The following is a 12061-nucleotide window of genomic DNA, read 5'->3' on the forward strand; positions in this document are numbered from 1 at the left end:
GGATGGCCAAATAGTATTCCATGGTATACAAATACCACAATTTATTAATCCATTCATGTGTTGAAGGGCACTTGGGTTGTTTCCACACCTTTGCACTTGTGAAATCGAGCTTCTATACAATTAAATTCAAGTGGGTAGGAGGGGTGAAAGGGGTTGAGTAACTCCCCCCCACAGGTAGAATGCACAGGTATCTGGCACACTTCCTGGGTGAAGGACACAACTACAACTAGGATTATAACCTTAAAAATGCACATTATGTAACATAATCATATGTACCCTCATATTAATCTGAAGAGAGAGAGAGAGAGAGAATACCCCAAACACTAAGGCTCAAATATACTAGATGGGAATATTGGGTATATCTCTTTGTTCTTTGGTGCACCCACCATAATGGACTCTTTTCTTCTTTATAATCTTTAGGTTGAGGATGCAAATTAATCAGTCCATGTGAGTAAGGAAGGGTTAGGATAAAATGCTTCCTCCTGCCCTTTCTTCCTCTGGCTCTTTAATGGCTCTCTAAAAGGTGTGGGGGAGGGGGGCATGTTCCTCTTTCAGAATTCCTAAACCCACATGCCAAGCACAAAAGTGGTTCAAATATAGTCAGCCAGATGGTAGACATTCTTTTCAAAACTCCTAAAAGAATTCAAAGAAACACCAAAGAAACACTTGAATCAATATGATTTATTTTCTTCTCCTCTGTCATTAGCAATTTAGTTGGTAAATTGTACTCTATCCACGGGATCCTCTGTTTGGGAGAAGAGGGCTGGGCCCCACCACAGCACTCTCAACGATAGAACAGAAGCACAGCTGCCTCTGTTATCTGCCGGCTGTTGCTGGCAATAACATGAGTTCCATATCCGCTCCAGTCAAAGGAGGAGAAATCCCCACACTGCTTGGGATTGCCCTCTGCGAAGAACCCTCCTCCACCGATGCAGTGCTGGGAGACAGGGAGAGGAACAGAGATCTGCTAGTGAGGCTGGTGACATCCTAATGGCAACATTCAGTGGAATCTTTGGTCCTCATCAGACCAAAGATCAGACCTCCACTAGCAGTGCTGATCTATTCCTCCTATAGAAACCTCTACATCTTCAGCTTTAGGGACCTCATTGTCTGCTCCTGACTTTCCTCCAACTTTTCTGAACATTCATTCTCAGATTCCTGGCAGATTCCTTCCTTCAGGAATTCTTTAAGTGCTGCTCCTCCATAGAGTGTGGACCTTCCTGTGTCTTATAAATTGCATGGCCACATTGGTGTCAGTTATGACAATTCAGTATGACCCCAAATCTCCATGTCCTATCCAGGTACTTCTTGCACTGAACATCTTGAAATCCAACCTGGGTCTCCTCATGAGAATCTTAACCTCCATGTGACCACAGCAGAGTTAAATATCCCTCATGGACCCCAAACTATTCATCCTTCAGACATCCTGACCTAATAAATGACACTCATTTACCCAAATGAAAACCAGGAGGTTATTCTAGACTTCTTCAGTTCCATCCTCTGTACTCAACTAGTATTCAATTTCAAATCTTTGAAATTCATCAATACCCACCCATTATTTATCCTCACGGGCACATGATGGGATGGCCTGAGTAAGGTTTCTAGAAGGTGATGCTCGGACCCTCCAGTGACACTAATACCATGTAACTGTACAAGCCCTTGCCAGGGGTAAGGAGGCCCAGTTTTTAGCTGGAAGCTGAACCTCAGTTGAAGAAAGACAACACTTTGTGTTTCTTCAAGAATCTCAGCTCTTAAAGGCTCCCACAGAATATTTGTGCATAGAAACACAAACAGGCAGCTCCAGGCAACTGCATGTGTCATCCCAAAGGCTGAGCACCCAGCAGTGGTTCTTTGGAAGCCTCAGCCCCCGATGTTGGTCCCCAAAGGTACAGGATGTCTGTACCTCCATAAAGGGTCCCACAGCTCTCCCAACAATGAGCAAGGAAATGTCCCCCCCCACACATACACTCACACCACAGCCACACCACACTCAACACACATACAGCACTCAATGATACACTCAACCTTATAGAACCTTTGGTCCCACAGAGACTCACGTGCTCAGTGTCACATCCGGTGACCTTCATTCCAGCACACAAGGCATTGGCTGCTCTCTCATTATTAAATACCCTGAACTGAACAAATCCTGCAGTGAATTGCTCTGTAAAGAAAAGGTAGAAAATACCATTTAAGAAAGATGCTGGAAATAGCCTTCTTTAGGACAGGCCAGAGACTCTATACCAAAGTTCAGCTACTGCCCAAGTCTCCAGCCACACAGGTGCAGTCCAGCACCTCTGTGACCAATGGATGTGCATCCTGGCCCTAAACTGTACCAGGCAGGACATATTCACAACCCAGGGACCAAGAGCTAGTCCTCAGGGGAGGCCTCTCATTGGCTAGAGGCTTATGAAGAGAAATTCAACTGTGCAGGAAAATCACCATGGGACCCCGTCAGGGCAGAGTGGCAGCAATTAGGAGATACAACTGTGTTCCTGTTTACTTTCTTTTCTTTTCTTTCTTTCTTTTTTTTTTTTTTTGACACAGAGTCTCACTATGTCACCCTGGGTAGAGTGGCATGGCGTCACAGCTGACAGCCACCTCAAACTCTTGGGTTTAAGTGATTCTCTTGCCTCAGCCTCCCAGGTACCTGGGACTTCATGTGCCCGCCACAGTGCCTGGCTATTTTTTGTTGCAGTTGTCATTGTTGTCTAGCTGGCCCAGGCCAGTTTGAACCTGGCAGCCTCGTTGTACGTGGCTGGTGCTGTAACCACTGTGCTATGGGCGCTGAGCCCTGTTTACATTTTTTCTTATTCCCCTTTATTTTAAAATCTCAAATCCCAATTGTAAATGATAGCAGCTTTGAATTTTATAGAATACACTCAGCCTCTGTGAAAGATATTAAGCTGCAAACTTTAGATTCATACAAAATAATGATTGGTTATTTCTCAAAATAACAAATAAAAGGTCTCACCATCTGGTTGGTTGTGCTGCCCTGTGTACACAAGCCTGGCCCAGTCCTAACCACTCTCTGAGGCCTCACTGTGGGGTTCTCAGGAGTAAAGAGTGTGGAGCTAGATTTCCTCAGTCCGGTGCATGCTCCCTCAGATGTATGCCCTGTGATTTCAGCAGGCTCCTGACCCTCTCAGAGCTTCAGGTTCCTAAGCTGAGGTAGATGGTGGCTCAGACCCAAAGACAGGCCACAGACTATGAGGAACAGCACAGGGAACATCCACACAGGAGAACCAGGTTGGTGATAAATGACTGTCACCTGACAGGACTGAATGCATTCAATGAATCCAATCATAACTGAAACTCCTCCCAGTGAGAGATTAGAGGAGCATTAAGGACTCACGCTGGCCGTAAGGTGAGTAATAAGATGCTGTTTTCTTGGCATCACCAAAATCATAGACCACAGGGATGGCTGGGCCATTGTCAGTCCAACACTTTCCTGCTCCATATTTCACTGGGTATTTCTGCAAGGAAGAAAAAAAGTCCCTGAGCAAGTATAGTAGCTTTGTCCTAACCAGCATTTTGATCTGGAGATGCCGCCATTCATTGATGGAAACAATGCTTTGTCAGCAGCTGAGATTATTTCAAAACCAGTCAAAATCAGAATCTTTCCCTTTTGCTGCTGCTTGTCACTGGGAAGCTGTGCTCCTCCCACAGCCCAGACCATTTCATACTCATTCTCCGTCTCTGTCTCTCACTCCTTCAAACTCCAGCCCCAACTGTGCTCTTCCCCAGGTCCTTTCTCTATCCTGGCTCAGAGTTCCTGAGAGAGATCCAGTACAGGAGCCATTAGCAAATCGAGGTGAGGAGGGCATGGCAGACAGGCCCAGTGAGAGACGGTTCCTGTCCACCTCACACACTTGCTTCTCTGCTCACCGATGAAAACCAGCCCGGCCAGCAGCCCTGTGTACCTGGTAGAGGCCAAACAGATTGTGTCCTAGTCCCTCGAAGAAGCCTGTTTTGGTGCGGTATCTCAGCAGGGACCTGGTCCTCCACTGTTTCAGGGGAGACTTGTTGGGCACATGCCAGATGCCCAGATCCTTGGCCTGGATGTCATAGTAGCCAGGGTTCTGCAAAGCCACAGACAGTGAGTTTGACAGCACCAAGACCACCACAGGGCAAAGGCCCACATGCAGCCTGAGCTGAGGTGACAGTTCTGGGGCTGACTGCGGCAGATGGCTGCTGCATTTCCAGCTGATGCTGACTCCCTACCACTTAGGTCCCTAACTGCCCTGCCGGGAGGAAATTGTATGAAGACATGTGAGTCTATCTTTCTCCTCCTACAGCCCTATTTCTACATTCCCACCATCCCACCCTCCCTCTTGCACCTGTGCTCAGCCACATTCAACCCCTCACCCTTTCCCAGTGGCTGAGAAGCGGCACCAACCTTGTAGTCGTCACTTGTGGCCGCCTCTGCAGACCCAAAGGTGTTGTAATTGGCCCAGTTGTCGTCCCCCTTTGGGTAGTCTTCTCTGTTGCCCTGCTGACTGGACCAGCGATCGCCCGCTGTGCACTTCCCAGCCATGTTGTTCTCGTGGACACTGGCCACCAGGGTCCAGCCGCCACCTGCAGTGGTCATGTCACAGAAGGTCTGGTAGACGACACCATTCTCGGTGCGCAGGAAATACAGGCCATCTGCAGAGAGAAGCAGCCAGAGTCTCCCTGTCTGAGGGATCATGGGCCATCTCAGCCCCATGACTAGAGAGGCCCTTGAACTAGAAACATGAGCTGGAGGCTCCTTCCTGAGTTCTCTCACCAGGTGTCACTGGGGGTTCTGGAATCCCCCTGAGTTCAAAAGAACAGGCTTCTGTCACTGAGGCAGATCGCAGAATTGCCAAACACACAGTGGCCAGTGACCTTCCTCATCCAGTTAGACACGGAATTATCATATGACCCAGCAAGTGAACTACTAGGTATGTGCCCAAAAGCATCGGGAACAGGGACCCAAACAGATGCTTTGTACGCCAGTGTTCACTGCAGCGTAAGTCACAGGACCAAAGGTAGAAATAATCCAAGTATTCACCAGTGGATGAATAACTACAATGTTGGGGTTGGGTGTGTACATGTAGATACACACAATGGATAGAAATGAATACAGTACCCAGGCTGTAACATCGGAAAACCTTGAAAACATTGTGCTAAGTGAACTAAGGTAGGTACAGAAAGACAAATACTGTGTGATTCTACCTACATGAAGTGACTGAACAGCAAATTCATAGTGACTCAAAGAAAGAGGAGTTTTGGGCAGGGGCTGGGTAAATAGGACGTGGGGCTATGGCTGAGTGGGTACACAGGCTCTGTGTGGATTAATGAGAAGTTCCCTAGATGGACAGTGGTGGTGGCTGCACGACATTTGAAGGTCATTAGTGCCATTGAATTATACAGTAAAATTACCTAAGATGGAAAATCTTATGCAAGGTATACATTTTACCACAATATTTTTTAACATTAACACAAAAATTCCCGGGCCAGAATCTTGAGTGCCCTGGTGGTACTCTGATTAAATGTGTCCTCACTCACCACGTGCACGGGGGCACTCCGCTTTGATTTCCTTGCAGCTTCTGAACTGAGATGGAAGCCAAGAAGAACAGGTCCGCTCCTTGTCGGAAATATTGGCCTTCTCTAGAGAATGTGCACAGTTTTATTCCCAGTGCTGGTTTGTCATGAGTCCCAGCCTCTCCTTGTCACTAGTCCCAAACTCCCCTCACCTCCCTGCCCACTGTAGCAGAGTCACGTTGCCTGAGAGTGGGGCCCAGAGGTGTCCAGTACCATATTCATTCAGTGCTTTGACCCAACACCCAGCGCGGGCTTGATGCAGGCCTTGCTGCACATGACTTTACCCTCACCAGCCCTGCCCTAAGCACCAGGCAGTCAAAGAAATTACATTCTCCCCACAAGCTGCCCTTAGAGGAAGTTGCTGACAAGTCAACAGAATATTACATTGAGAAGAATAAATGATGAGAGGCAGACAAACTCAGGAGGAAAGAAAAACTCCCCTGTGAGTATGGAGAATGGAGAGGCCAGACTGGAGGCAGGGGGTTGTTTGGAGTGAGATGCTGGGGGAGGTGGGAGGGGTCTTAGTCACAGAAGGCCTCCCACAGAGTCCAGGTGACACTTTAGCGTATTCTGAGAGAATAAACAGGATTTATCAATAGGAAGAAGGAGAAGAAATTCAAGGTAGGGAGAATGGCATGCGCAAAAACCTTGAAGAAAGATAAATATAGCATAGTACAGCTTGTTGAAGAAAAGTAGCTGTGCAGCACCTGTGGCACAGTGAGTAGGGTGCCGGCCCCATATACTGAGGGTGGCGGGTTCAAACCTGACCCCGGCCAAACTGCAATAAAAAAATAGCCAGGCATGTGATGGGCGCCTGTAGTTCCAAGCTACTTGGGAGGCCGAGGCAAGAGAATTGCCTAAGCCCAGGAGCTGGAGGGTGCTGTGAGCTGTGACACCACGGCATCTACTGAGGGTGACAAAATGAGACTCTGTCTCTAAAAAAAAAAAAAAGAAAAGTAAGTAGCTTAGTGTGGTTGAAACATAGGGTGTGAAGTAAGGAGTTGTGAGAGACAGGTAGAAGCACAGAATGAAGAAACTTATATACTCATCTGAAGGCTGAAGAGGCTGCAAAATATCACAAAATCTAAAGCAGTGATTTTTAATTGCTCTGCAATGAGGGGAGCACAGGTGTGCCGTGAACATTTTCAGAGATCATTAATTAAATTATTTTTGAAACACATTCAAAGCACAGTAAGTATATTCTTTTTTTTACTCCTTTTTTTGATCAACATAATTCAAGTGTGCCGTGGAAGTTTAACTATAGGTTCATGTGTACTGTGAGGTAAAAAAGGTTGAAAAACACTGGTCTGGAGGAATGACAACAATCTTAAGCTTTGAAGTCAGAGGTATTTGTAAGTAGCTCAGTGCTTAATAGTTGAATGTCCTTGGAATTATACTTAACAGAACTCCTCAGACCAGGAACATAGCTAATAAAGTTTTTCTGTGACAATTATGTTAGAAGATATTTAGAAATAGCCTTTACTTAAAAAAGTCAATAAATAACAATGAAGAGGAATACAAATTTTAAAATGCCATTACTATTTCTGTTATAGAGGAAGAAAGGCTGTGCACTTCCCATGGAAATCCCATGGCCAAGGCCACATACATGGAGAGGGTCTTGGAGGGAACCCAGTTCTCATCAGAACCCCATCAGGGTCACACAGAGGCACAGACTGGACCCCGCACATGCCTCAAGCAACACCCTCACTGCTGTAGGCCAGATGCCACAAGGGCCAGACATCAGCACTGAGCCTGTATCCAAGTCACCCTCTGAGCGAGCATCTCAGAGACAGCCACTGTGGCCCAGCACAGACCAGCACCCTGGGAATCACCCAGGCCAGAGCTGAGCTGGGGTCCTGCAGCCCCCAGATGCTGATCCCCCAGGTGCTGACTTACCTTCACTCCAGGCTCTGGTGGCCATAGTGAGAAACAGCAGGAAGCCCAGTGGGGTCATTGTAATCTAAGAAAAAGCAAGATGAAGGCCACTGTCTTGAGTATCTTTATATCTCTTTTCTCACCCTGTCCAATCCCACAAGGACTCCAAAAATCCCCTGGCCTTTTGTTTAAATTGCATATATCTCACGGACCAAAGAAGACCTGAGCCAAAATCAGGATTCCCTCAGACCAAGTCTGAGTCTCAGCTGCCTGTCCCTCCAGCACAGAGAACTGCCTCCTCCCTCCCACAGCCAGGAGCTGAGAGCTGCCAGCTGAGTGGATCTTCCTCTGCAGAGGCCAGTGATGTAGGTGAGGCACTGGGGCCTTTATGGAGAAAGCCCAGTGGGTCTGGCCCACTTTTACAGCTTCCCCCTCCCCTAGTATGATGCCCAGAGCAGGTGAGGCCTCTTGTTATCTCAGGGCAGCTTCTCCATACATTGATAACTCCAAATTAGCAGGCTCTGGAGGACAAATCCTAAAGGTCATCTACCAGCCTACTTGCGTTGTTCACAGATTCAGGAATTTCATGGACCTGTGTGGGTTTTTTTTTTTTTTAGAAAATAGATGGAGACCCTGACAAGAGTTGGTTTGGAGATTTTGTTTGTGTCTTCTTGCTTGCAAAATAAAAACTTGAAAAAAATTAAACATAATAAATAATCATAGCATTTTGGGAGGCTGAGGCGGGAGGATAGCTTGAGGCCAGGAATTTGAGCTGAGCCTGCTTACGAGCAAGATCCTGTCTCTACAAATTATACAAAGAAATTTCTGGGGTATGATGGTGCACCTGTAGTCCCAGTACTCAGAGAGAAGGGTCACTCTAGCCCAGGAGTTTGAGATTACAGTGAGGTGCAATGACATCACTGCACTATAGCCTGGGTGACGAGTGAGACTTTGTCTCTTAAAATAAATTTTCAGTATCCACTATAATCACCAGTTCATAGAGAAAGGAAATTTTAACAACAAAGCAAAAAGTGATAATTTCAGAATAAATGTAAATGTTTACATTTAATATATTCAGTTTCACAGAAAGACTCATTATTTCAACATCAATTTTCTTATTTGCCACAAACATGAAAATTTACTGCAGACTGCACTTGAAACTATTATCGGCACAATCCCATCTCTTTTTTTTTTATTAAATCATAGCTGCGTACATCAATATGATCATGGGGCACCATACACTTGGTTCATAGAATATTTGACACATTTTCATCTCATTGCTGCAAATCTCTTCTGTGTTCCCGACCCTGTCATTCTTCAGTCCTCAAATCCTCCCCTTTGGCTATAATAGATAATTGATCACTTCCTCCTCAGTATATCATATAATATACTATGTATGTCATGATAACACTACTTCCACTGTAATTCTTAGGAAATGTTTGTGAATCTCTATTTTGTTAAGCTAATATTTGAGTGTAATAGATAATTGATCACTTCCTCCTCACCTACCTCATATACTATACTATATAATGTCATTATAGCACTAATACCATTGTAATTCTTAGGAAAAGTTTGTGAATCTCTTTTTTGTTAAGCTAATATTTTCTATCTTTATTATTTCAAAGTGCTGATTTACACAAAATAGTCCACATATATTGAGAGAAGAAAATAAAATATCATCCACGAAGACAAGCTCCAAAGAAAATTTAAACTACTTTTAGTACTTTCTTTTATTCTAAGATACATTTTTCGAATTTGCATTTCATCATTAGGGTACAGTAGTCATGGAGGAACCTACCAATGACAATATCTGATAGGCAAAAATAGTTGATCTATTTTAGGTATGTTCACCCTGCTAACCATCTTCATCTCACAACGAGTGACTGTGACTTATTGGCTCCACCTCCCACTTCTTTTTTGTGGGGGGGAGGGACAAAGTCTCACTGTGTCACCCTCAGTAGAGTGCAGTGGCCTCTTAGCTCATAGCAACGTCAAACTCTTTGGCTCAAGTGATTCTCTTGCCTCAGCGTCCCTAGTAGCTGGGGTTACAGGTGCCTTCCATAATGCCTGGATAGTTTTAGAGACGGGGTCGTATTGAACTTCTGGGCTCAGGCAATCCACCTGCCTCAGCCTCCCAGAGAGCGAGGATTACAGGTGTGAGCCACCATTCCCAGCTTCCCACTTCTTGAATTTGTTCCCACACCACCTCCTCCAAATCCCACTGCCCTCAACATTTGTTTAATTTGATCCGTTCAGATGCTTTTGGCTGTGACTAATAAAAAACCCATCTCAGAGTGGCTTAAACAAAAAGCAGATATCCCCTCATGGAATCAGAACTCTTGAGAGAGGGCAGGTTCCTGGCTTTGTTGACTCAGCAGCTTCTTGTGTCTTCCAGGACCTGGGCTGTTTCATCCTGTCTACCTTGGCTTCACCCTGTGTGTGAGGACAAGATGGTTACTGGAGCTCCAGGCACCACCCACCAGACAAAGGAGAAGAGGGACCATCTCTTCCTGAGGCCCTTTTTTCAGAGCAAACAAGCTTTGCTCAGAGACCCCAGTACACTTTCCCCATGTCTCACTGGCCAGAGGTGAGTCCCTCACTCTATTAGTTAGCTAGGGCTACCGCAACAAAGTCCCACAGACTGGGAGGCTTAAACAACAGAAATTCATTTTCCCACAGTTCTGGAGGCTGGAAGTCCAAGATCAACATGTTGGAAGGTCTGGTTTCTTCTGAGGTCTCTTTCCTTGGCCTACAGGTGCTCTTTCCTCTCCATGACCCACACGGTCTGTTATGTGTTCATACGTTCTCAGTTTTCCTCCGTGTCCATATTTCCTCTTCTAATAACACCAGTCAGGTGGATTCAACCCCACTCTAGGAGCCTTGTTTTAACTTACCTCTTTAAAGGCCCTATCTCCAAATACAGTCACATTCTGAAGTACTAGGGTTACGGCACAAGACATGAATTTTGGGGGGACACAATTCAGCCCATGACACTCCTGCATCCATTTCTGGCCAGGAGGATGAAAGTATGCTAATTGCCTCAAACTAATCATCTGCACATGGAGCTGATGTTAATGAGCCATATAACAAGGCTCCCCCAGCCTCCAATTCTGAAATTGCCTTTGGAAGCTTCCTACCCCTCTTCTGTCTCCAATGTTGGCCCACCCCAATTCCTTCTCCCACTGCTGCCAGCAAGGCTCCTTATAAAACATAAACTACTCCCACAATCCTCTTAGAAATACCCTTGTCATTTCATATTAGCTAGAGTACCAAGTTCATAGTCCATCTCACATAGCTTATTATCTCTTACTGCCTAACAAACCTCATGAAAACTTAGTGGCTTAAAACAATAGCCATCACGTTTTCTGCTCATGAGGCTGCCATCTGCCAGAGCTTAGTGGGCATAGTTTGTTTCTGTTGCACAGGGCATCCGCTGGGACATTTGGATGCCTTCTCTGGTCTGCAGCACTTGTAACTGGACTGTCAGGATGGGATTTAGTGTTGTATTGCTCTCACGTGTCAAAGCAACATGACCCCCTGCCAGTGGTCAGTGCAATCATAGGAATGCCTGGCGCTTGCCCTCTCCCCTTTCTCTTCCCCCCTTTAGTACTTACATGCATTTTAGATCTGCTTCCCCAGTACTGAACTTCCATGTGCCTCAGAAGATAGGAGTCAGGGGTAGGAATTAGGAGGATAAATGTAGAACCCAGGGAGCGATGTTTCAGTGTTGGCAGAGAGGAGATCTGGGGGAAAGTGAGAGAAATGTTGGGAGATAGCTATGGCAGCCGACTGGTATTCCCACTGTACCACAGCCTAAGTTAGGAGTGGGGGTGCCGGGGCCAGAGCTCAGTCATGAGTAGTGACAAGAGTTTGAGGTTGCTGTGAGCTCTGATGCTATAGCACTCTACAGAGGGTGACAAAGTGAGACTCTGTCTCAAAAAGAAAAAAAAAAGAAAGCTTTATTGTAAAAATCAATACACATATGGGAAAAGATCTGAGACATAAATATACAGTTTTATTAATTACAAATACAGGGTAAATACCTGTGTAGTTATCCTGGTCAAGAAATAAAACTTTGTCACCACTCCAGAAGCTTCCCATATGTTCCTCCCACTTTACAAACCTCTCCCTTTCCCCAGAGTAGGCATATGGTAATCATTACTTCCTTGTACCCACGCCACATTGCTTAATTATTAATGATTTTTAAAATCTCTCAATATCCAGCAGCACAAGGCCTCCCATTTTGTTCTTCTTCAAAAGTATCTCAGTTATTTCTGGTCTTTCACCTCTACATAAAAATTTTAAATTTTAAATGATACCCATACATGCACACACACATTCCTGGAATTTTATTGGAATAGCACTGAATATATAGATTATTTTGGTAAGAACTGATGTCTTTAAAAGATCACATTAGGATTTATTTGTATTTTCATATAATTGTATTTTGTAGCTTTTCCACAGGGCTTTGTGCATCATTTGTTCTATATATTCCTAAGTATTTGACATTTTTGCTGCTATTGTAAGTGCTATCTTTTTAAATTCCATTTTTGATTGTTTGATGCTTCCATATAGAAATGCAAGAGACTTTGCTGAGAGCAGAAATTCAAGACCAGCCTGA

The 12061-nt window shown here is 45.2% G+C and overlaps 1 protein-coding gene across 2 annotated transcripts; it reads right to left on the minus strand.

Moving 5' to 3' along the window:
* Positions 1 to 661: 661 nt before the first annotated feature.
* On the minus strand, positions 662 to 7805 carry LOC128597714 (intelectin-1-like). 2 transcript variants are annotated; one of them, XM_053608289.1, is made up of 8 exons: positions 7653 to 7805; positions 7462 to 7525; positions 5530 to 5631; positions 4397 to 4644; positions 3921 to 4079; positions 3353 to 3473; positions 2058 to 2161; positions 662 to 937 (listed from the first exon to the last, which is right to left on the minus strand). In XM_053608289.1, the coding sequence occupies exons 2-8, from the start codon at positions 7517 to 7519 to the stop codon at positions 785 to 787; spliced, it is 945 nt and encodes a 314-aa protein (XP_053464264.1). In that variant the 5' UTR covers positions 7520 to 7525; positions 7653 to 7805; the 3' UTR covers positions 662 to 784. The 2 variants fall into 2 exon arrangements, with proteins under 2 accessions (XP_053464264.1, XP_053464265.1); XM_053608290.1 differs by having other exon boundaries at positions 7663 to 7795.
* Positions 7806 to 12061: the final 4256 nt, after the last annotated feature.

The sequence above is a fragment of the Nycticebus coucang genome, chromosome 10 (assembly GCF_027406575.1).
Source record: "Nycticebus coucang isolate mNycCou1 chromosome 10, mNycCou1.pri, whole genome shotgun sequence".
Lineage (NCBI taxonomy): Eukaryota > Metazoa > Chordata > Mammalia > Primates > Lorisidae > Nycticebus > Nycticebus coucang.

Excerpts from the sequence above, each read along its gene's own strand:
- LOC128597714 (XM_053608289.1), bottom strand. The coding sequence starts at position 7,519 with ATGACCCCACTGGGCTTCCTGCTGTTTCTCACTATGGCCACCAGAGCC. Across the intron at positions 4,645-5,529 it reads GGAGTGCCCCCGTGCACGTG|ATGGCCTGTATTTCCTGCGC; the intron begins GTGAGTGAGGAC and ends TTCTCTCTGCAG. Across the intron at positions 2,162-3,352 it reads TTACTCACCTTACGGCCAGC|AGCAATTCACTGCAGGATTT; the intron begins GTGAGTCCTTAA and ends TTTTCTTTACAG.